This window comes from Dysidea avara, chromosome 12, assembly GCF_963678975.1.
Source record: "Dysidea avara chromosome 12, odDysAvar1.4, whole genome shotgun sequence".
Classification (NCBI taxonomy): domain Eukaryota; kingdom Metazoa; phylum Porifera; class Demospongiae; order Dictyoceratida; family Dysideidae; genus Dysidea; species Dysidea avara.
This window is the reverse complement of record NC_089283.1, coordinates 5,441,587-5,465,730: the sequence shown is the minus strand read 5'-3', so window position 1 is coordinate 5,465,730 and position 24,144 is coordinate 5,441,587. Positions and strand designations below refer to the sequence as shown.

Sequence of the window (24,144 nt, the reverse complement as noted above, 5' to 3'; positions counted from 1 at the left end):
GTGGTCACACGTGCGCGCCACGCACCCGCTCGAACAATAAGATGTGGTACTAATTAATGCCCACCATTTGTCTAGTTACGGAAAATTCTCTACCCAGCATTTTGTATTATATGAGGAGTTTGTGTGTATAAAGCGCCACCAGTCATTCACCAAGTCGAATTTTATGATAACTTCTCCAGTCGACTGAAACTACGGTAGCTAAGTGTGGTAATGGGTGGTTCGCAATCGAGCGAAGAGATACCTGGTGGAGGATCTGAAGGGTATCATGTCTTAAAGGTGCGCGATATATTTGTGTTGTGGTTTCTGATAATTAGGCCACACCAAGTCAAACCTTAGTTTCTGGTCACCCGCCCGCATGGTAAACCTGAAACCCTAGTTTATGAGGACTATTATTAATATTACAGGTGCTTAAGTGCACGTGACCCAGCAAGACACTTATTTTTTACTGCAAAAGATCGATATACTCTAATAGAGCATTCAGGGATTCCAATAGAGCAGTCACACTACTCTTAACTCTAATATTAGGTATATATTAGATATATATGCCACACTAATAAAATGTTTCTAACTATAGCTAGTTTTGTCCTTGATTATATAGCTGTTCAGATTATAACTGTTACTAAAGCTTCTGTAACCAAAGTAATTTCAGTAGCATTAACTACTAGTCCATGCAGATGGGCCATAGCTTTAACTTTATAATTCAAATGTAGTCCTCTAATGATTAGTCTAATTCCTTATCACTGAACACTACAGGGGTATGGAAAGCCGGCAACATTCGGTGAGCTTAAACTTAAACTTTTCCATAACTAAAATTAGATTGGCAAGTAGAAACCCTTATAGTTTAAACATTCCCAGATGATCACTAAAAAACAGTAGTCTGGAGCACTCAATGACTCAAAACTTTGACAGTTACTTTTCTCAAGGTTACTGAATAGAAGGCTGGAAACACATAGCTAGTGGGCTAAGACTTTACATTTGAATGAAGAATTTCTGATGTGAAAATAGAAGTTAAATTTCATTGTATATCATGATCATTTGAACAACTTAGCTATAAGTCATATAGTAATACTTTCCTGACATAGCTAATGAGACATTTATTTCACTTGGAAAGCATAAGTAGCTACATGAGCAAAACATTTCCTATAGTATATTATTCTAAATAAATAAATAAATATATACTTAAATGCTATACATCAGTGTATAGCTAGCCATGATCCATCAACAACTTTCCTAGTGCATTTTTTGCCGAAGCACAACTACTTATGTTGTTGGTTAAGTATAAAATCAGCATGAATTTGCTAAATTGAGCAAATAATAATACCATACAGTATATTGTCACAGTAGAGTCTATAGTCCTGAAGTCCTGATCATCCGCCCGCCCGCATCCATTTGTAGGCTTGGGAGTGACCAGAAACTAAGGTATGACTTGGAGTGGCCTTACTGCAAGTTGAAAACGTCAGTTGTTAACCTGCATGTGTTGACTGCAGGTGCAAGAGAACTCACCAGGACACAGAGCAGGTTTAGAAGCATATTTTGATTACATTGTGTCAATTGAAGGTGTCAGATTGGTAAGAAATTCTGGCTTGTAATTAAGTTATCTCTATTTCTTGTTGTAGAATGTCGATAATGACACGTTAAAAGATAATCTCAAAAAGAAAATGGACCAAGATGTAAAATTAGTTGTCTACAATTCAAAATCTCGGGCATGTAGAGGTACAACAGATGTACATGTTTATATATAGGCTCCCTGCTTGAAAGTAGGACCGTATTTTTATTGTATATGTGATTTTTGTTCTGTGGAATAGTTTTAAAGTCATTTTGTTAGACTGAGCTCCATCATCAGCAAGCCTCTTGCCTGTGAGATTGTGCAGCCCCAGATATGAAGTTTACCATGGTTCTATCAACTGCCACAATAACCATATATACAGTACTGGCATACGTATTTCAAGACATACAGTGTGCACACAACTAGCTAGTACTATGCAATGAACTTCAGTGCTGCATACACTGAGTAGTGCCGTAGAACAGCTTCTAACTAGTGAATAGTTCTTTGGTAGTGTGTCCTGATTTTCCTGGTCAGTTTAACATCTTAACAAAGTTTTGTTCATTTGTTGTCCACATTGACAGGTCTAGTACATGTACTTGTAGTCATGTACGTAAGAAAGCTACACCCATTTTGAGGTCCTCATACATAGTCCCTTTAACTCCTAGTATCATAGCAAGTGTATTTGTGTTGTAATTTTTGCAGTCCTTATTATTGTGTGATGATGTATACCTGTCTTTCTTACAGAGGTAAAACTTACTCCAACCAACACATGGGGAGGTCAGGGATTACTAGGTAATGATGACCTGTTTGTGTGATAGTGATTCTGAAATGTGTAGCAAATTTTATTTTATTTGTCACTTAGGTGTTAGTATTCGTTTCTGTTCATTTGAGGGAGCCAGCGAAAATGTGTGGCACGTTCTAGTAAGTGATTGGTTGAAATTGCACCAGTAATATTGTTACACGGCATGAGTGTGTATGTTGTACTGTAAATGTTACTATACTTTGGTATTAAGGAGTAAGGCTTCAACATTCTCTGTGTATAAGGGATATAATTTCTACTAGGGGATATGTGTATTCTTTCTAAGCTACATCCGAGGCTCTGAGGATCTATCAAGACATTTCATGCATCTACCTGCTCATTGGCTTCACTTATAAAGTACAGTGGTCCCTTATACCATTGGTATGTACCAGCTCGTGGTACTATAATGGTGTTAGTAAACCTCTGCAAATTACTTTTAATGCGTATTATATTATGTAGGATAGAGAATACACACCTGATTAAGGCTTGGTCTGTTAATCACTAGCTCTTTATACCCCGGACATGTTATGAATGTATGCAGGGCACTTCATAAATTTTTTGCCGTATGTATGTATATAACGTTCATGTGGTTGTTTGCTGGATAGTAGCCATTGAAGAAATCACATCCTTCAGTGTTTACAAAATTTGTCAATTATGAAAGTTGTAATGCTTGGATTGGAGGCTCTGTTGTTTCTGTATGGCCATATAAGAAATTTTGAAAAACACAATTCTATTTTCAAGGATCAATGAGCAACATGAAGCATTGAGCCAGCGCTGTTTTCCAATACCATGATATTGCAGATTTAGTAAAAAAAAAAATTGTATAATAATCCAGGAACCCTTGTTGACAAATGAAAATTTTACATTTTTTTTTTATGCTAAGTGGAACATTATTTGTAGACCTGCACAATTCACATCAGTGCACTCTTCATTTAAAACTGTATAAATAAAACAATAAGGTTTGTGATTAAGAAAGTCTCAAACTTATGACATCTGTATACCATCTTGTTTGCCTGCTCAGAATATCACTGTTCCGTTTCTGTAACACAAAAGGCATACATGCTATAGTTTTTCTTTGCTATTTATGTAAATGTCTTGTGGAACTTCACTGCTCTTTAATTTATGCTTACCACTATTTGACAGCAGTTTGAACTTCAGACAGTCATTTTTATTTTTTTGGTACCCTTATATTTGTATAAGGATTTTTTAGTCATAGATGTTATTACACATTCCATGGTGTATACTTGGTTACTAGTCACATGTTTGCTTTCATCCTCTCAGGAAGTACACCCAAACTCACCTGCCTCAGAGGCCGGCCTGTGTGCCCACACTGATTATATCGTAGGGTCAGACATGATGATGAGTGAAGATGACTTCTATTCCTTAGTAGAGAACAGTAACCATAGAGAACTGAGACTGTATGTCTATAACATTGAGAATGATGTGTGTAGAGAGGTGGGTATGGTATGAATGTATATGTGTGCTATGCAGGTACACACACACACACACACACACACATACACACACACCGCGCACACACACACATTCTTATTAACGCCTCCCCCACAGGTCAGTATTACACCCAACACAGACTGGGGAGGTGATGGCAGTCTTGGTTGTGGTATTGGATATGGCTACCTGCACAGAATACCTAGTAAACCTTCAGGAGGGGTTGCCCCCAAGACACAGGATCCTGAGATGGGAGCATTACCTGTTGTGCCTCCTACACAACCTGTAGTCACTAGTGATGGGTTTTCAGAGGTAAGCAGTGTGTGTGCAAAGTGAGGGCATCCATACCCTAGAAGGTAATCAGGTTTCTTGTGAATTTTCTGTTATCCTCTGCTAAAGATATGCAGGATGACATTTTACACTTGAGTGCTGACCCATGAAATGGTTTTCCTTTAAGGATTACAACTTGCTCTGTACTATGAACCTTCAACCCATATGTTCCGTGTCATTTACATTTCTAGCACTAGAGCATATACACACTCAAGTAGTTTCTTTTGTTTCAATAATTGTACAGTGAAAACTTTGACCATGTATGGAGTCCTATTCACTAACATGTATATCTCATAACTTAGCAGAATTGATCATGCAATTAATTGACAATCAGTTAGCAGAATTGATCATCCAATTGACAATCAGTCCAGTGAAACATATAAAACTGTTTAGAGAGGATGTGTTATTTTTGCCATACCCAATTAAGATTACGTTTTGATGTTTTCCCTTTGTAGGTACCCTTGTCAGTCCCCTCACAGCCTTCAACTCCATCTACTAAGCAACAGACAAGCAGCTTAGATACCAGTCTTGCTGCCATGACGATCACTACAACAACAGCAGCCACGCCCAACTTGCAGTTTACTACAAGTAATCAACCTACTACGAGGATGGGGCTTCCACAGTACACCATGGCAACTACCAATCAGAATGCAGTGATTACTCCAGCTCCAGTAACCATAGTGAGATCCTCACCTATTCCACCGGACTCCTCCAGCATGTTACCACAGCAACAAGAAGCTCTCAGCCAATCATCTTCCACCACATCCGGTCTAGGGACACACCCATTAGGAGGCATGACAGTTCCACCGCTCACGATGTACACACAGACAACGTCAGGGCTACCCACTGCTCCACCAATAAACTTTCAAATGCCATTATTGCCACCCACAATATCATTAGGACCCACACCTAGCTTGCAAACCAGCCACACACCCTCAAGCTCTGCACAACAGTGAAGCAGCATCAATTAGCAGCTTTTTGTTTTCTACATGTAAAGTGGCATTTATTAGGGTAATAATGTACTATGTGTATTTTGTGAATAAGTCATAATGTAGTAATTTATACCATCATCATTGGCATGTCAGTGGAATAGCTGTTCATGGCACATATCTTAATGCAACATGATATAATGTATACTGATATGTGTCAATGTATCAAGCACGCTCTGGTAGCAGATCATTTAGATAACAGATAGTTGAGTGCAGTTACACCAGTAGCCCTATAATTTGTTCAAAGAGGAAGTGATACACATGCCTGCTGTACCTCTATATGTTACAGGAAAGATGGGTCAAAACATTTGATCACAAAGTGACTGTACAGAGAGACTCCTATGCTATACTGTTAAGACAGGGCTTTGCCCTTTCTTCTACCATTACTGGTGTGCACAGTATATTACTGCTTTCCTTAGCAACATAAAACTGCAAGTTAAACACATACAACACTGGATAGCTTTTGCTTAGAAGCTCTAAGAACTACATTTACCTGACATGACAAAGTGTTCTTATGCTTAGCTATTAACACACAACAAACTGTTATGATCAAAATTTTGCTACTATTAAAATACAATTCCATATTGAAAAATAAAATATTGCTATACAGGCATGTCGGTGTGTATGCAACGTACTGTCATTATACGCAGTGGGTGTGCTGTAATTAGAGTTGTACTGACCAAATATATTACAAATGCAAACCTAATCATGAAGTAGTAACTACTACACTTTGCAAGAAAATGGGTGTGGCTATTGATGAAGAAGTGGGCAGGAATTAATATATCCAATCAGTTGGCACCCACTGTTGTCCGGTAGTGTGTTGCCTGATAACCTGTAGTAGCTCTTCATAAGCTAAGTCGATGTCCTCATTGAGGATTGAAGCATCAAAATATGGTGAGTAAATTCGCTCAATCTCTGCTGACTCTTGAGAGCATTTGACATAGTCTTCATCCTGAAACGGAAAAAAAACAATTAAAATAAAACTTAGAAGTCTTTTCACATGTGTAATGCAGAGTACAAAACGGCATACAGAAGCTGGCACAATACTTTCAACCATTTCACTAGTTGTCTGGCTGCTGAAGGAAGTTGGTTGAAGGCTGCTATGCTGTTATTCAGTATTTTAAACTCTGCGAGTGCCATAAGTACAGCAGATCTCACTTCACTTACTGTTAGTTTGTTTCTTGTGGTACTCTGCATGACAACGTTCTGATGGAGCTTGCGTACACTATCTGGTGATCCTGCCTTGATGAAGACGATCAAGGGAGCAAACTGACGATTACGAAGCATCTTGATTGCCTGGAACAGAAACAGCAAGTACATAGCTCACACACTACACCGCACACACTACACACATGCACACACACACCTGGGGGTTCACATCTACTACACACATTCGACCAGACTCAATCACTTCAATAACAGAGTCCATCTTGATACCATACAAGTGTTGTTTGTGCTTGCCAAACTCAATGTAACGATGAGCGTTAATATCAGCCTTCATTGCTCCTTCCGAGACAAAATGGTAGAGGGCACTACCGTTTATCTCCTCTGCTCGTCTCTCTCGACTAGTGCCTGTAAAGAAAGGATTTACTTCAATGTATGTAGTAATATTGTGGGATTTGAAATGTCTGTGTACAGTACATAATTTTGAACATGTTATCAAAGAAATGTTACTGAATTGCTACCTTATTGATGCAGTGTACTAGGCAGGACAAGAGATGAACTTCTTAACAACATTTCTACCACCGTATTGAAATCACTCCAGTGTTGGCTTTGGGTATTTAAGAGTTTTTGATACAACTCAGTCAAGAAATTATGGTTCACACTGCTTTCCAACAGCTCCATAGAGCAGTTATACTTATATCTACAGTACAACCATATAGAGCTGAGCAATGGTACAATCATAATCACGATTTGATAGTTAGTTTTATATCACGATAACGATAGTATCACGATAGTTACTAGCAGTTATTAAAGACACTCAACTTCATGTAAACAACATATGAATACTTCAATTACGTACACACCACATATCTGCTTTTCTAACACTCCACTAGAAATTGTTGTGTCAGTATTACAGTTGTTACATATCTTTGTTGTCCACATTCAAGATACTAGTCTTTTACAGTTTTCTGAACTTCAATGCTATCATGTTTGCTTTTGTTATCCATATTTTTGACTATAAGCACAGATATGAATAAGCAATCGCGATAGCACGATAGTATACTATCAAGATCACGATTGTTAATAGCTATCACAATAATCGATTGATCGCCATTATCGCTCAGCTCTACAACTGTATATGCTTTATTTTAGGATACTAAAGTACAACAATTTATGTAATCATCTTATGAAATTTGCAAACAGAACAACTCTCCACTTACATGGCATCACTTGGCCGAAGCCAGCAACATTATCAGCGATAAGTCGACTCTTAAGGCTCTTACGACCAATGAACTGCGGCCCTATCAACACAAGTGTCTTCCGCCGGAAGTCTTGCACTTGTGTTACATTCTCATACAACACCATGTCATATCCCTCAAACTCTGAAGGGACACAAAGAATTATCAATCACAAAAATGTTCCAGAAATCAAGTATACATGTGAATACAACAGACATTAAGAGTGCTCAGAAGAAAGATAATCTGACAAAATAAATGAAGTATACAAAGCTCTGTTCAATAACTCTAATAGACTAGAGCATAAACCTATTTTTTGATAATATACAGCGTATGCCTCTTATCAAAATACTCTAATTGAACAGTCATTATCGCATGAACTTGGACTACAGGTAACATTTATACACAGATCGAGGCATTCAATTCAGTGACTAGTTATTAAGGCAATAAAAAATCACAGTTTTTAACTTAGCATTTTTACCCAATGTGTTGTAATACTGTTGTGAATACATCAATGGTTTTCTAAAATTCAGTTAGACATATAACAAAATGCTCTAATTGAACAGTCATTCAAATGTCTGGATAATCAACTCTTCACCATACAGTACAATATTATAGTATTGTATAATACCCTCACCTCCACTGTGATGTGATGAATAGATCATGTGACGTTTGGATCTTCTCTGGCCTATACAACCTGTTCAGTCAACCATAATACTCCTATTAGTGCACACCAGCCACCCTTACCAATTACTGCTCCTTCATTAGTAACAAACGCTCTTCTCCTGAAATATAAGGTGGAATATAATTAGCACTGTACTGCATAAATAAGGTTTAAATTCCATTGTTATACTTATGCTAAAATACAGCAAGCAAAATGCACTGAATCTTCTATCCTTAAAAAATAAAAACTTTTATCCAAAAATTTAAAGCGCCAAATTTTGTCCCTCAGCATATATCCAAAAATTAGCAAAACAAATACAACCTACTAGTATACACATCACTATGCACCCAGGTCATACCTCTCCTCCAATATGTTACTAGGGATCAGTCCTGCTACCTGATGGCTACCATGTTTGACTGCCTGTAGGGCATGATTAACATGATCACATGATACAGTATGTTACAAGTCAACTACAACAAGTTAACAAGCTAATTTTCATGTTTTCACACACTAGGATCATTGAAGTAACTACAGTTCAATTCAAGTAAACGGCTACTAGTACTATATACAACCAAGATTCAGATGAAAAATTATTCTAGAGACTGCTTGAGGATCTGGCAATACATAAGTACATGTACTCCACTATACAGTTAACAGTCTCTGAAATTTCTGAACTCCAGGCAACTAAAACATGCCTAAATCTTCATCATTATTTTCCCAGCAAAAAAAAATTTAAAATATTGCATTAAATTACAGCAACATATACCTGCCACCAATGGGTCTCATCTTGGTTTAGGATACGTAAAATGTCTCCCTTCTGGAACTCCAATCCAATATCAACAGTTGGAATGAACTTGTCATCCTTCGGACTGTAGTTGAAGTTAGCCTTAACATATACCTGAATATACAAACATGTGTTAACACAATGTCACTAAGGACACGACCCCACCTCTGTTTGTGGAACAGGCTCCTGTGTTGATGGACGTACTTTAATTAGAATATTACCAGATGATCCTTTCTGTGGGAATAACACGTTTTGCTTTCATTTGCCAAACAAGGAAAATCAGCTTACCAGAACATCTTGTAGATCATCCAGGGTCAGGTGACCAACGTCTTCGTTATTTACTTCAACAATATTATCACCAACTTTTAAGAGACCTAAAGAAATTTTCACAACACAATATACACTGCAGCCAGTAAATTATGGTACAAACAGCAATTCTAGGGACCACGCTGAAGTGTGATTACATTTTTTTGTTTTCAGGGGTCAAAATGTGTATTTCCACTAGAGAGCTTGCATACAACACATACTACAAAACACTTGACAACTGTTGCTATAGTCAGCCATATTATGTGAAGGGAGAGGTGAAGGTTTCAGCTGTTCTAAATGGGTAAGCATAGAACAGAAGACTAGTCACTTGTATAAACTAGTATAGCTGTGGCCAAAAGTCCACAAAGTCACGACTAATGTACCAAAAATCAATACTACGTAGTCTTTAATATTTGTTCAACCTTATCCTAGCATCTACTTGTTGTGGGTAACTCAAGGTGACAAACCAACAATATTTGGCCCATCTGGTGCCACTGAAACCAGTCTTCTGACCAGAAACAGAACTTTGTTAAGCATTTTGAAATGCACTTTTCAGCTTTCTGGATCATAACATGGATAAGACAAAGTGAAGAATTTGCTTGCAGCAGTAAGCAGCAGTGTTGGAAAAGACAATGCCACATGGAATATCCACACATAGCACATAATGTAGCTCCTAATACCACAAACACACTATACCAACTTGCCTTGTCTGTGGATTAATCCACCATGTAATATCCTACTGATGTACACCTTGCCTTCTATCTTGACTAGCAACATTCCCTAGGGTGGAGGAAATGTGTGGAATAATAAAATTACAGTACACAGTAAGCATTACAATACACTGATGTTGGCTTACAAGGGACCCTGGCCCTGCCTGGTCATCACCACACCATCAGGGACAAGGGCATTGTTATAGAAACCACAGCAAATGTTACGCTACATACATACACGTACCAATGACTCGTTACTGCTCTTGTGCAGACCAACAGTCTTGTAGGAATCTCTGTTGATATGGATGAAAGGAGTGGACTCCAGTTGAGGTACAGGTTTATCATACTGTCTCTTCTTCACTACATCATGACAGTTAAACAGCTCCTACAGCCAGACAACAGAGGGTACACACACCATCACATAGAGGATGGACTGGTTACCTTGACTAGAGCGTCAGCCAGTAAGGCATGTAGTAGTCTCTCATTACTATTCAAATGCTCATCTCCTATATATGTGTTTACCTGTAAAAAGAATAAAACATGATAAGCTAGTAAAAAAGTGTGTAACAGGATTAACAATTAGTACAACTTCCCTGCTATAATGTTTTGTATTGCATTATAGCAGTGTTCAACATGTCAACAGGGCATGTGTCTAGTTGCTGAGGCAGTTACGTACAACTGTATTGTGTTGCAGTAAGATCTTTTCTCAGCATTTTCTCCTAGCTCTAAACAATGCTTTGCATTTGTATACTCAAGGAAAATCTATTTAGTTTACCCATAGAGTGTGTGTGCGTGGTGCCATAATTATGATGGCCCATTGTGTAAATGTATAAAACCACTCAGATGTTGTGTCTGCTAAAGACATGTGGGAAATGTGTGTATAACAAACACTGCTGAAGAGAAAAACAACCACAAGAGATGATCACAGAGTGTCACCTACATCATCTATTATCGGATTGATCTCTGGCTCAGGTTGGTCCATCTCTTGAGAATGGTAGACCATGTCGTGTACCTGTGTAAGTGATGACGTACACATTTACAAATGACAATGGTATTTTGTGCTACATTAATCTTGTAACATTTTTATGTCATGAGAAAAATTACTTATAATAAAGTTAAAATCCATCTCTGAGCAGTGATCCATCTCTGTGCAGTGAACTAAAATAATTCACAGTACAGTTGTAATCTATACAATGATATTATGGTCTACAAATCAACAGTCACACTTGCTTTATGTCTCACAATCATACAAAGAATTGTATCAAATAGTCCAAATGTGCGTACGAACACATTTTATTAAGGCTTTACAGCACAAGTGCTGAAGGTCTGTAGGACACCTGGTCCTACAGCCTGTTTAAAGTTGTTACAGTGCGAGTACAGTACACAATACGCTGATCAGTGTACATAATTGATGTAAAAATCTTTACTTAAACACGTAATCTAACAATACAAAGGACCACTACTACTGCCACATTATCAGATAGTAATATGTGACCGGATTTGCGAAAAGGTACCTTTTCCACACATTTGACATACCAGCAAACAAAATGCTGTAACACTTGACTCCTTATACTGAGTAACTTGCTCTTAGTATCAAAATGTTGCCAGATACTGTAGCTACATTCATGGAATAGTTCAAGCAATTACATGCCATGATCAAAAAGTTATAAAGCCTTAAAGTTCAAAAAATGGGTCAAATTTTGTGTGTGAAAAAGGTACCTTTTCGCAAATCCGGTCACATATATAGTTGGTGCCAAAAACATTCATAAGTACAATGTTCCATTATAGACAACAAATAGTACGGAAATTCCCCACACTTACTTCACATAGTCTCGTTGTTACTGGACTACTGACAAATTGTTTCAGAAATGCGATGTCACTTGACTCTGCAAAAGACTTTGTCTGCAAAACGTCTAGTGCAGAACTCAGCTCCTCAAACACTCCTGTCAAACAAAGTCATTTTAGTCAATAAATAAAAATTATACTGTATACCCAACACACGCACCCACACCCACACACACGCACGCAAACACACACACGCGCATGTTCATCATTGAACAGGGCCTCAGAATATGTTTCTGTTGGTAGAAAGTTATAGAACAGAACCTTCATTTGGTTTTGAGTTTTCTGAAGCTGCATAACTCAAGGCTTGATTTTTATATTTATTTCACAATGACATCGTTTTGCCCCAAGACATGCCTTTTGCATATTAAACAGGAGACATACATACACCAAGTGCCTTGCTTTGTTTCACTTCTTGTGCAAACGTGTTGATTCAAGTTAACCCTTAAACCCGCATAATCCAGAAAACTACATTTGATAAGTAACAAACTTAAAACACACAATACTATATGCCAATTTACATAGGCAGTTACAAGCAAGCATATCTCATGAAACGTTCATCTGATTGCTTCGCAAAACAGATTTTATTAATTGGCAAAGGGTAAGCTATCTGCCTGTATATATACTTTCAACATACAAACAAGAAACTCACACAATACGACGCACTGAATCATTTTGCATCCTTCCACATTCGTATCGTCATTGTGCTCGTCCAACAGTGACGTTATCACGTGATTTCTATATATCAAGTGAATCGCCATCACATGAGGAGTAACATGACACCAAGCAAAAGCCAATACAACGAAGAACGACCGAGTTATGGCCTTTTGTACATCGTTATGTGAAGAAGGAGGGATAGTTCTTTTACTCTTTCAAAGTGAAGCGAGTATCTCTGGGTTGGATGGACGCAGCAATGTATGGGACCATTCAAACCAAAATTTAACAGTGAGTAAGATGGTGTGTGTCGTTTTTAGATAGCTTTAACAGTTTTTGTGTTATAGAGTTTAGTTTTACAAGGTATGTATGTGATCCAGCTTACTGGATTATGCATTTTCAGTGCTTGCATTATATAAAACAGCTGCAGGTTTAAAGGTTAAGCATGTTGGCATGTAAGATTCGCACTGTGAGTACACTAATATTAGACATTCTTTGTGTTCTGGAAATGACTAACTTAGTGCCACACTCAGCCACAGTAAAATGTGTGGATGATGTATTGAAGTGTGGCATCATTGTTGTTTAAGGAACAGTCACATTTACTTAGTGATAGGCAATTATGCTATCAGACCTCACCTAGACAACTGAGTGTTTATATACAAAGCAATTAAACTACACTACTCTTAATGCATGCTTACACAAAGCATTATCTAAATACTTTGTGACCCCAATTTTATATTAGAGGCTTACATGAAATTCCAAATAAAAATGTGGATAAATATTTATCAGTCGCTAAAGTTATGTATAGGCAAAACACAACAATAGTATCAGGAGGTTGGTTACACATCACAGCCCTATGTTGCATTGCTACATGTTATTGCACAACCAAACATGGTGGTATTGTTATTGTTTATCCTGTTTATGATATTCAAGCAAGTATGCATAACATACCTTAGCTAGGAAATCCACACAAAGTGTCGTGTGGCAGGAGCACACAAGCACCGCAAGACGCAAATGTGTGTGGCAAAAGAAGGGCACTGGAAATTGGGGTTACTTCGCGCATTAGAATATCAATACCATGGTGACAGGGTTGAACTTTTACATGACAAACCTCCTCTGGTATACTACCTGCTATGTCTGATACAAAATATTTAATAAACAAGTTAAACGTGCTTTTAAATTAGTAGTAATGATAGTATTAAAATGAGGTCAGGATGATGAAAATGTGTACAGTGGCATTTACTGTGTTTTATTCAGTTATACAGTATCTTGGTATTACTTAATAGCAGTCATATACATAATCTATCCAACACAGCAGTGATGGCCGAGAGGTTAAGGCGTTGGACTCGAAATCCAATGGGGTCTCCCCGCGCAGGTTCAAACCCTGCTCACTGCGTCATTTTTTCTTCTTTTTTTGCTAGGACACCTTAATCAAAAACACTGATTTTGCAGACCACACATTGATATTTTCACAGCTAGGCTTAGCAGATAGCATCAGATGCATTCTTACTATAAACAGCACCATCAACATTATGACATTGCACTGGTCTGAGGCATGTTATTTGATAACTGTTTTACTACAAAACAATGTACAAAACTCACTGGATGCATTTTGGGTCACTCTGAAGGGTGTATTTGGGCTTGATTTTACACTACTAAGGCACTAATGCATGACTAAGTCTACCTCTCTTTCGTGATTCCTAACATTTACCACTACAAGATTTCTATGCATGAATTGAGCTCTCTTGAACTTGCCAGGTTGTGAACGGATTATTTAACAAGTGTAAAGAAAACTTGGAAATTTTAGGAAAAAGAGGGGAGAGCTAGGAAAAATCAATTCCGGGATTAATCATGATTGTTTCTGAACATGGTGATATTAATGTTTATTATAAATACTTGTGATGTGTGACATCACATGCAAATGCATACCATATTGCAAATCAGGGAGGTAGAACGTACAGGCCCACATGAACTGGCAATGGAATTACATAAGGTCCTAGCGCTACTAAAATATATTTTAAAGAAACGATGGATAATCATTTGTGGTTGCTTGATAAATACAGGGACTGTTAGTGGCAAATTGGCGACTGCTACGTATCGTCATTTTGGAACGCTGATTTCTTCATAACAGTTTTGTTTTTCTTCACCAAAATCACACCATTAAAGTACAAGCACAGTAGAATTCAAATATCTATCAAATCTTATCAAATCTCTTCACTGATATTTTGCACAGTAACAATTGTATCATGTGAAATACTTTCAAGTATTGCTATTAAGTGCATTGCATAATGTATATCAGTTCACATGGGCTTTTCCTGCTCCCCCCCAATTGCAAATGTGTTTTGGCAAAATTGGTGGCACATATACAGCAGGTTTTTTATAACCTTGCCGCTTTTAATACGCATGCGTTGACTTCTAAATTGGTGGAGGCAGTGTTAAAGTCAGCACATGTGTATTAACAAGCTTATGAAAAACCGCTGTATCATTGCGGAAGACCTCGATCTGGTAACAAGCCTATACTTCCAAGTTCCAATACAGTTCATTGTGTGAATAAATCTTATCAGCTAAAAAAGCTTAGCTGCTAAAAACTATTGAATTCCTAATGATACTATTATTCATTGTACTGTTTGCATCAAACCGTGTGTCAAACAGTTGTCACCTTGTTTTATATACATAAATAATTCATAAATAAATAATTTATACAAAGTTGTGCAACTACCAATGCATGTAAAGTTATAAAATCATGATAGGTATCATAATCATGATACGCATGTTGCATCCTACAATCATAAAATTAGCAAAAATTTTACTATTGCTCAGCCCTAAGTTAGGTCATCTACACTATCAGCTATACTAGCTGACATATAATTTCTACTTCAGCCTCAATAGTATAGTTATTACACTTGTTTTTTTATTACTTTTTGGCAGTAACAAAGGAAAAAATGGCGCTAGACACATTAAAATCATGCAACTAAACACCCTGAAATTATCAATGACTGAAATGCAAAGTCATCATTCTGCTTGTTTTTCCACCCATTATACAGCATTACAAATGAATAAAAATCTTTGCAATCAATCTAACCACACTATACAGAAAACAAAGCACTGAAGCCATGCTGCAAGTTACCGCCAATCAACATCTACGCAGTAGTGGAAAATGAAATGGGTAACAAAGGAGGACAAAGGTAGGTCTATGATACATGCACTGTAGCTGGTGAAAACACAAGTCTCGGGCCAAAGCGACATCAAACAGTAAAGAAATGAAGTCCATAGCTTTATCCATAGTTGAGCTATAGGTATCAGTCAGGCAGTTAACAAAAATTTTGAGCTGTTATGAAGAAAAAGTGAGAAAGCCTTGACCTCTACCGTACTGTGATCTGTTACATCATAACACAGAAGACCGACTGCACATGGTCTACACACACATACATTTTATTATACTACACAAATTGACCTTTAACTGGACCCTCATGAAGGTCCTCCTGTGCATTATCATCCAGGTCACCCATGGCAACTGTTACCTGAACAACATGAAACACATCATTGAACATCTGTATCATCTGTGTGGTGCACAGTGTATTTGTGTGTGTGTGTGTGTGTGTGTGTGTGTTGTGTGTGTGTGTGTGTGTTTCTCTCTGCATCTGATGTGATGGTAGAAATATTTGCATGTTGGCACAATATTGACAGGACAAGGAATAGTCATAATTACATGTATGACCATGCAGTTTATAGTATAGTCTAGGAGTACACATGTACACACAAAGCAAAGCCCTCCAGCAGCTATGCAACACTGATATTGCTACCCAGTGAAGTGGAATATCTGAGGTAGTATAGTTGGTAAATGCAAATCCTCCTGGAGCATGAGGCCAGTAACCCACAGGAGGATCGTGCCATACTTCTCATGGATAAATATGCCCAAAAGTTTTACAACAACACAAACACTATTATCGAGTCAAGACTCCACTCCATGCAGTTGGCACCAGGTCACTAGGTCCCCATTATATAACTGGCACGCACACACACACACACACTTGGTTCATAATTATTGACAAAAGAATTTGCAAGTGACACTAGCACACAGGATAAAAGGCTTCACAAAAGTTTTTGTTATGATATTAGTACATACTCAATGAATTCCATTTAGTCCATGGTTGTCAAGTACAGTTAAAATGACACATTAAGACACCCTTCACTGAATGGAACAGTTTACAATACCAACTATCAAGTTCATTAACGAACAATTTTAATAATTTACCAGTTCCAACAATGTTATTGTGAATAGGATATATATAGACACTTGGAAAACTTCGTGAAATAAACAATGGTTAGTATACAGGTGTATTGACATGTAGTTGACAATTGAAGTGTCCAACCACTACAAGGATGGAGTCTTTTATCCCATTACAATGGTCAGCCCCTTATTACAGAACACAGCTGGCCTAACACTACACACAGACATTATCCAGTTTCAACCATGCACAAAATTCAATCACAACTTGAAGGCAATTACAAGCATCATTTAGTGTTAAATAGAAATGGGTACTTTATCAAACCAAGTGTAAATGATCAAGGACAAAACTCACAAATGCACACTACACACCAGAGCTACTCATCCTGCTTTCAGCTTCCAGATGTAAAGAACAAAATGCACAGAAGTAAATATCACCACATTTACACCATTCAGTTCTATACAACATTCTTTCTTTTAGGTGCACAATGTCATCACTGAAATGGAATGGCAATGAATTTTCCATACTGGAAGTGTTACCATAGCAAAGGAGAAAAGAATGACAATTTTCAACACACTACAACCATCCATGTATTTGCCATGTGTACACAATCATACGAATCACATGTGAGCACACGCATGGCACCCAAATATGAATCACACACACAGCTCCCATGTTCAATAATGTTTACAAGTATGGTAATGTGCAGTTCTTGCTGAAGCGTTGGTGTGACAACATTAGCCACAATACATAACAAACAATACAACAGCACTCAAGGAGATAGTAATGCATGCCCCAGTAACCTAGTTCTCGCTCCCTTAGGCACCTCAGACCCTTAAAACTACGCCTACATCCGTGTGTGCCAGGGTAATGGAATTTACAAAAGGTACATTCACTTGGTCCCCTAAAAGGCAGTGTACAAGAGAAACAATGCAATCCACGCCCGCAGACCAAACAAACGCGGTGACCAAAATTAGGGCTGCGGCATTGTCCACCTTGCCAAAAAGGTCGGCACTCTTGAAACTTTCAAAAGGACGCGTGCGCAATTACAGGATCGCTTGTATACAATTACCTGGACACAATCCTACAATTATTCCACTAATCCTTGCAGACCAGCTCTGCTGGATCGCTCACACACCAACCTAGTTGAACGACGGGACTCCCAGCGAGATGACGCCTGTAAAAGTTTCGTTCGGATTATTAGATAATCGTCACAGTTTACAAGCTGATTGTCGTATCACGATTGTGTTTAAAAGTGTACTCATAACAGGGGACAGGATAAGGATGTCTCTATTTATTGCATTCTCGTAGCAATTTAGTGCAATTTATGAGCTAAAGCTGAAAGACATTTAAATCATTGGTTGACACGCCCCTTCATTGGTGCTAACCGCTATTAGCTATGTCGTTAGCTGGATCATCGTCCTACAACACAAATGCTGGTAAGACAGATTACTATAGCTTTGTCTTGACAAGTAATGCAAGCGCCTCGTATGTAATAGTAAATAATAAAAAAGTAGGCGGGGCCGGCATGCAGTGCAAAATATTACTCATCACATAAGGGGGCATCTCCAAACTGATTTTGGTACGCTTAACGTCATAATGACGTTAAGGGAGAGGGGGGTTCAGGCCATGACGTTATAAATTTTTATTAAAGCAGTTATAGTGTAAACAGCTAGGAATAGAGGAATTGACGTGATTAAGCAGCTATACTGCTTGTAGACTATGTTTTCAGGTAAAGAATATAACGTTTTGTGCTTCTATTACCAAGGCATTGTTTTCATAGTGTGACGTTAAGGAGAGGGGGGAGGAGGGGTCTGAAGTTAGCGTCATTATGACGTTAAGCGTACCAAAATCAGTTTGGAGATGCCCCCTAACTATATCTGGGTCTGAAAGCAAACAGATAAATAAATTGTCTAGAAAATTTATAGATAGTGTGTCAGTGCAGACTCAACTCACTCTCTGTTTCATCCATTCAGGGATACAGCAACTTATGCTGACACTTGAGAAGGTTACTCCGATGATGAAGGACAGAGAAGAGGACCTCAGCTTTGTGAAGGACATCGTACAGAGTAATGACTTCCGGTCACTGATGCACATACATAATGAAGTGAAAAATGGCAGTACTAAGACCGGCGAGCCCGTCACCAAAAATGCTGTAGCAATGACTCACTTGGTAAGGAATTATCAACTATAGGATATCCAGAGTCCATAATGGACTCTTGAAGATGCTGATTTGTATGTAGGCAACTTTGATGGATTATAAATATGGATCCAGTAGTGTACTAGTGTATCCATTCCAAATTAGGGCTGTGCGATAATATAATTTCTGGTATTTAAATACCTCTACAAATGTTTTAAAATTTACTCTAAGCCAAGACTAATCACAATGGAAAACCTGCATCAAGAAAATCACCTGGAAATTGTTACAAAAAAAGAGTGATCTGTCTATACATTGTCGATTGATTTCCTGTAGTATGCAGAAGTTTACTATTATCACGACAATTGAAAACTGCCACAATAACGATAATTGCTTATCTTGATATCACACAGCCCTAATCTATTCCAAGTGAAGGATAGAAGACCAGCTGTTGCTTGTATATTATTAGCTGATCAGTTTAGTTCTGTAGCATGATGGGCCAAATAAATTCATGAGCCACTGAAAAGTCTTTATTAGGGGTGAAACCTTAGTCTTTATACATTCGATCTCTAGCTCAATTTTAAACTGATACTGCAGGGAAATTGTTTTCTGTTGCTTGGTAGCAACAAGTATGTGGAAATAGATCTTTAAATGATACTTTTGTTGTATAGGTGTGTTACCATTTGGAAGGAATATTAGACAGAAACTCATCAGAACTATTTGACCTCTTGTCGTCACCGCACATACATGTGAGAACAGAGTGTGAGAACACACATCAAATGCATGCTGTATTGTTAGCACGTGTGTCTTGTTATCAGGCGCTACTGCTAGCACATGATAAAGTAGCCAACAAGGAATATCCAGCAACTTTACTGGCTAAAGAACAAGAGAATGATAAGGATAAGAAACAATTTCGACATGTTAGGATTGATCGGCACAATGCTGAACCACTGGTATGGCTTGTGTATAGTCTGCACTAGTGAATAAGGCTAATATTTTTTCTGTTCCAAATTTACAATTCTCATCAGTCAATGTTATATGTGATCATAAATAATATTATTTTGTCATATCTAGGTACTACCATATTCAACAAATACTTTTCATTTGTAGGGAGCGACTATCAAACGAAACAAAGATGGGTTTGTAGTGATCAGTAGAATATTACACCGCAGTCTTGCTGATAGAGCAGGTATAGTTAGATGTGTCTCTACTCTTTTGTTTTTATGTGCATAGTGAAGATACCTACAGTAGCAACTTTGCCACACACACACACAAATTCTTCTGCTTGTGTGGAGACCACCATCTCCGCCACAACCATCCACACTCACCCACTGATTAACCCATTTACGAACCTTTGAATTTAGGCTAGGATAGAGAACTCACCTAGCCAGGGGATGCTGAGTAAACTATTTTAATAAGCTATTGAAATTTAGGCGTCCCCCAGGAGGGTGAATATAGGACATAGACAATTGCAAGGACCTGAGTCAGAGACTTGGTCCACCTCATGCAAAGCATGGTGTATGCATAATGTAAAACCCTCTTGTTGGCTTGCAAGGGAATTCCCTTGTCTCCACCATACAACAAAGTCAGGGGTGCTGCCATTAGCCACATCACCTACAAGTAATGTGTTACTGTGTCCGCCACAAGGAGGCTGGCAGTGTGGGGACACACACACACACACATCTGTATGCAACCTTATATGTAACTAGTTTAGCTACCACACTTGTAGTACACACTGCATGCACTTATGCTGCGGAAGACTTGCACCACAATAGAAGCTACGTGTGTAAATTTTAATATCAAATTTACACCTTGCATACTGTGACTCACACACACATACTAAATTACTTTATACTGTATCACATGTCTACAATACCCTACAGTATATACTATATACATGTAGTCATGGGTTACCCCCACACATCAGGTATCCTCCACCCTGGAGACATCGTCCACACAATCAATGGCTGGACTACCCGAGGATATGATATTGATACTGTGGCTGACCACATGGTATGTGTAACAACTTGTATTTGAACATAGCTGTGTCTCTTTTATAAGCTCATGATCTATGCTACTAGCAAGCATTTCATATTATAGCTTTTGTACACAATACAGCAAGATCTGACTGGGATGATTGAAATGTTAATAAGTACATCTCAGCCAGAGAGACCTCCTTCAAGAAGAAACACAGTAAGTGTTTAATATTATACACATGTAGTCTCTATGTGTCCATCTGAAGCAGCTACCAGCTGCAGTCTCTACTACATTGTAATCACCTGTTGTTATTGTTCTCAGAGTATAAATCGGATGAAGGCGCACTTTGATTACAATCCTAAGACCGATCAACATCTTCCTTGTCCAGAGGCTGGGCTAGCCTTCAACAGAGGTGCCATCCTTTTCATCCTTAACCAAGATGACCCAGATTGGTGGCAGGTGAACAAGTTCTGCAATATTTTTCCTTGGCTGCAAGGATTTATTAAGCATAATTACAAGCTTAAAATGCTACACTTTTAACAAATGTTGGATTGTTCGTTTAGGCTGTCCACGATGGAGGAAGCAAGGATCTCAGAGCAGGGCTAATACCTAGTACCAGTTTTATTGAGAAGTTAGTAAACTGTTGTCTTTGATGTGATAAGTGACTACGTAATACTCACAGGTTAGAATATGATAAGTTACGTAAACAACTTCTGTTTGACAAACAAAGAAAGCCATTCAGTAAGTTTAATCAAATCTGAAGATACAAGCTAAAAATATTCTTTGTAGCTATCAGAAAGAAGAGAGAAGGAGCACACAAGAAACTGAAGTATGACCCTCACGTTAACGAAGGTAGAGATGATGATGTCAGTTGACGGTTACAATCCTCTTATTGTAATAGACTACAACTGCGGTGAAATATTATCATATGAAGAAGTGGTGAAGATTGCTCCTCAGAAGAACAGGCCCAGACCAGTAGTGTTAGTAGGTAACAATAAACCATACACTTACAGCCAAAATTTTCAAGATGAATTACTGTATATTCCAAAAAAGCATGAGGCATCACCACCTGTATTATGGAGCATTTTCTACTTGGACTAATTTTGGCTGAAAAAGTAGCCTTGTGTAGAAATAATATCTTATCATTCACGCACTAGGCCCTCAGGGAGGGGCAATGGATTATGAAGCACTTATTGATCGAATGATTGCTGAGGATGATCAGAAATTTGCAAGACCACTAAGATGTGCGTATTAACTACATATGTAGTGTGTGTGCGTGTGTGTGTGTGTTGTGTGTGACAGAGTCCAGTGATAATATGTCTACCATACATTTTAGATTATAGTCGACCACCAGCTTCAGGAACTCGCAAACACAGAATTCTTTCAACGGATCAAATAGAACATTGTATTAGAGAGAATGAGTTGGTAGAATACGAGAACACTAATGGATACTATGCTGGAACTGCAGTACAACGAATCAAGGACGTGATGCAGGCTAGTAAGACCTGTCTACTGGTCATACAACCACAGGTACATACTTTCATTAGATTTCCCTAAGAATTATTGAATGTTTTATTTTTATTTCAAGTTTTTGAAATTGATAAGGAGTAACAGTGAGCTTAAACCATTTGTGGTATTCTTCCGGACACCTGACATTGAACTGATGAGAAACAAGTGGAAACCACAATACACTATAACAGTGAGTCAATGGTGTATTGTAGAATGGCCAAGTGCTGAATGACCCCAGTATTTACATACAACTTGCAAAGAAGTTAGCCTACTTACAGAATTACTGGTATGCAACAACTTTAGATTTTCCCAACATATAAGTCTTTCTTTCCTGCCTGAATTCCCTGACAGAAAGTTTCAACATTCAGAACTAAGGCACAAATTTTCACTGTCTCTACTACAAAATAGTGTCCACATAATTATGTACATATGCTGAGTCATCAGGATGGTACACAGATCCCTCACAAGACATCAACTTAATTAGTGGTTTCACAGACCTGAGACTGACCCACAGAGTTTAAAAAGCAGCAAACAAGTTAAGTAGTACATACAACCAAACATTGCTGCCTGATAGGTTAAATTTTTAATCTGAGTAGGTAGTACATTAATGCACAAACGTCATTTCAAAACACATGCAAACAATTAACTAAGATCACACACCCATACTTTTTGTTGTTTCTTTTACGCTGTATTCACTTTTTTAACGGCACACAAACTACCACACATGTAGCAGTAGCTGTGCAAACCTGAGGATATGTTGAACAACAAATAACACAACATTACTCTCCACAAAATCTAGCCCCCTCTAAATGAAAATAACAAGATTTCTTTGAACTACACATGTAAGGACAGCTTACCCTGTAATTCTGTTAGCAACCTAGTCAACTATATCGTACCTTGAATTGCTTTCAGTTTTTCAATATACTGTTGTATTTTAATTTTGCCTTGTTACAGACTCAAGAAATGAGGCAGTTGATACAGAAAGGTATTGACATGGAAGTCAAGTACACACACTTGTTCGATGAACTGATCATCTTCACAAATCAAGAAGAGGCTTACCAACACCTCCTCACAACATGCCAACGTCTCAAGGAACAATTCCAGTGGGTACCTTCAACTTGGGTGAAGCGATAACAACGAGATCACCAGTTATTTATTATTATTCAACAAAATAATGCATCATATCACTTAAAAGTATACAATACTACTACACACTTATTACAGACTGTTATAAAAAAGGATAAAATTATTAACAAAGTGTATGTGGAGTGGACATGCATGAAGTTACTAAATATAGTGTGTACATGTGTGGTGTGCATGATCTAGAATAACACAACAGGTTTCATCTTTTGTTGCGGAATTTTTCTACCATCTTTCTAACACCCTCAACTCTAAATAAAAGGATATTTCAAATTTTAAAATTTCATTTGCAATATATTTCCTAATAATGCACACTGATTATTAAAACATGCATACAATCAAGAGTATTATAATAGTAACAAAACAGCGTATTACCCCATGATTGATTACGTAGAGTAACGTGGATATTTTAGTAATTGTTTGTCTAATTATTGCTATATTTAGTCCAATTCAGCCACTAAACCAAGTGAAAACACGACGGCATTAAAGTTCTGGCACTGCCAAGCAGATCCCTGAAGGCATGACAACCCTCTCGTTTGTGTTGCTGCATGCTTTCAAGAGCGAGCTGGAGTTATCTTGGGTCCTTCCTACACTTTCCTTGTACAACAACTGTTGTACACTTAGTTGAATAACACACACACACACACACACAAAAACTGGTGAACAAAGAGCCATTGCCA

At 37.9% G+C, this 24,144-nt stretch overlaps 4 protein-coding genes and 1 non-coding gene across 6 annotated transcripts in view; 3 read left to right on the top strand and 2 right to left on the bottom strand.

Annotated features, from left to right (window-relative positions):
• Window positions 1–6: 6 nt before the first annotated feature.
• Window positions 7–5,194, top strand: LOC136240397 (Golgi reassembly-stacking protein 2-like). The gene is made up of 8 exons (XM_066031364.1): window positions 7–276; window positions 1,488–1,568; window positions 1,617–1,713; window positions 2,291–2,338; window positions 2,409–2,467; window positions 3,627–3,800; window positions 3,915–4,106; window positions 4,580–5,194. The coding sequence occupies exons 1-8, from the start codon at window positions 211–213 to the stop codon at window positions 5,078–5,080; spliced, it is 1,218 nt and encodes a 405-aa protein (XP_065887436.1). The 5' UTR covers window positions 7–210; the 3' UTR covers window positions 5,081–5,194.
• A 413-nt stretch (window positions 5,195–5,607) lies between these two features.
• LOC136241718 (protein PALS2-like) lies at window positions 5,608–17,917 on the bottom strand. The gene is made up of 17 exons (XM_066032990.1): window positions 17,774–17,917; window positions 15,927–15,993; window positions 11,798–11,919; window positions 10,917–10,988; window positions 10,418–10,498; window positions 10,221–10,361; window positions 9,971–10,046; window positions 9,249–9,334; window positions 9,126–9,194; window positions 8,943–9,074; window positions 8,535–8,596; window positions 8,260–8,297; window positions 8,150–8,209; window positions 7,498–7,659; window positions 6,480–6,685; window positions 6,281–6,409; window positions 5,608–6,065 (listed from the first exon to the last, which is right to left on the bottom strand). The coding sequence occupies exons 2-17, from the start codon at window positions 15,979–15,981 to the stop codon at window positions 5,889–5,891; spliced, it is 1,668 nt and encodes a 555-aa protein (XP_065889062.1). The 5' UTR covers window positions 15,982–15,993; window positions 17,774–17,917; the 3' UTR covers window positions 5,608–5,888.
• On the top strand, window positions 13,787–13,868 carry Trnas-cga (transfer RNA serine (anticodon CGA)). The gene has a single exon. It is a non-coding gene; the product is annotated as a tRNA-Ser (tRNA).
• On the top strand, window positions 17,871–23,593 carry LOC136241717 (protein PALS1-like). The gene is made up of 16 exons (XM_066032989.1): window positions 17,871–18,140; window positions 18,678–18,874; window positions 19,510–19,587; window positions 19,657–19,791; window positions 19,949–20,027; window positions 20,766–20,851; window positions 20,957–21,031; window positions 21,137–21,274; window positions 21,379–21,446; window positions 21,498–21,556; window positions 21,605–21,667; window positions 21,717–21,803; window positions 21,973–22,059; window positions 22,152–22,345; window positions 22,404–22,514; window positions 23,279–23,593. Exons 1-16 carry the CDS (start codon window positions 18,101–18,103, stop codon window positions 23,456–23,458), a joined length of 1,677 nt encoding a protein of 558 aa, XP_065889061.1. The 5' UTR covers window positions 17,871–18,100; the 3' UTR covers window positions 23,459–23,593.
• Window positions 23,469–24,144, bottom strand: part of LOC136241716 (protein transport protein SEC31-like) — a 5,315-nt gene continuing 4,639 nt past the window's right edge. For both annotated transcript variants that reach the window (XM_066032988.1, XM_066032987.1), the window contains exon 12: window positions 23,469–23,715. In XM_066032988.1, coding sequence (XP_065889060.1) covers window positions 23,667–23,715 — 49 coding nt within the window. In that variant the 3' untranslated portion in view covers window positions 23,469–23,666. The remainder of the gene's footprint in view (window positions 23,716–24,144) is intronic.

What these genes read in the sequence shown, in the direction of transcription:
- LOC136241718 (XM_066032990.1), bottom strand. Translation starts at nt 15,981, where the DNA reads ATGGGTGACCTGGATGATAATGCACAGGAGGACCTTCATGAGGGTCCA. An exon ending in CTTCGGCCAAGTGATGCCAT is followed by an intron (nt 6,686 to 7,497) that starts GTAAGTGGAGAG and finishes CTTTCTTTACAG; the next exon opens with GCACTAGTCGAGAGAGACGA. An exon ending in CCACAAGAAACAAACTAACA is followed by an intron (nt 6,066 to 6,280) that starts GTAAGTGAAGTG and finishes TTTCCGTTTCAG; the next exon opens with GATGAAGACTATGTCAAATG.
- LOC136241717 (XM_066032989.1), top strand. Translation starts at nt 18,101, where the DNA reads ATGTCGTTAGCTGGATCATCGTCCTACAACACAAATGCTG. An exon ending in ATGACCCAGATTGGTGGCAG is followed by an intron (nt 21,275 to 21,378) that starts GTGAACAAGTTC and finishes TTGTTCGTTTAG; the next exon opens with GCTGTCCACGATGGAGGAAG. An exon ending in AGTACCAGTTTTATTGAGAA is followed by an intron (nt 21,447 to 21,497) that starts GTTAGTAAACTG and finishes TAATACTCACAG; the next exon opens with GTTAGAATATGATAAGTTAC.
- LOC136240397 (XM_066031364.1), top strand. Translation starts at nt 211, where the DNA reads ATGGGTGGTTCGCAATCGAGCGAAGAGATACCTGGTGGAGGATCTGAA. An exon ending in CAATTGAAGGTGTCAGATTG is followed by an intron (nt 1,569 to 1,616) that starts GTAAGAAATTCT and finishes TTCTTGTTGTAG; the next exon opens with AATGTCGATAATGACACGTT. An exon ending in AGAATGATGTGTGTAGAGAG is followed by an intron (nt 3,801 to 3,914) that starts GTGGGTATGGTA and finishes CCTCCCCCACAG; the next exon opens with GTCAGTATTACACCCAACAC.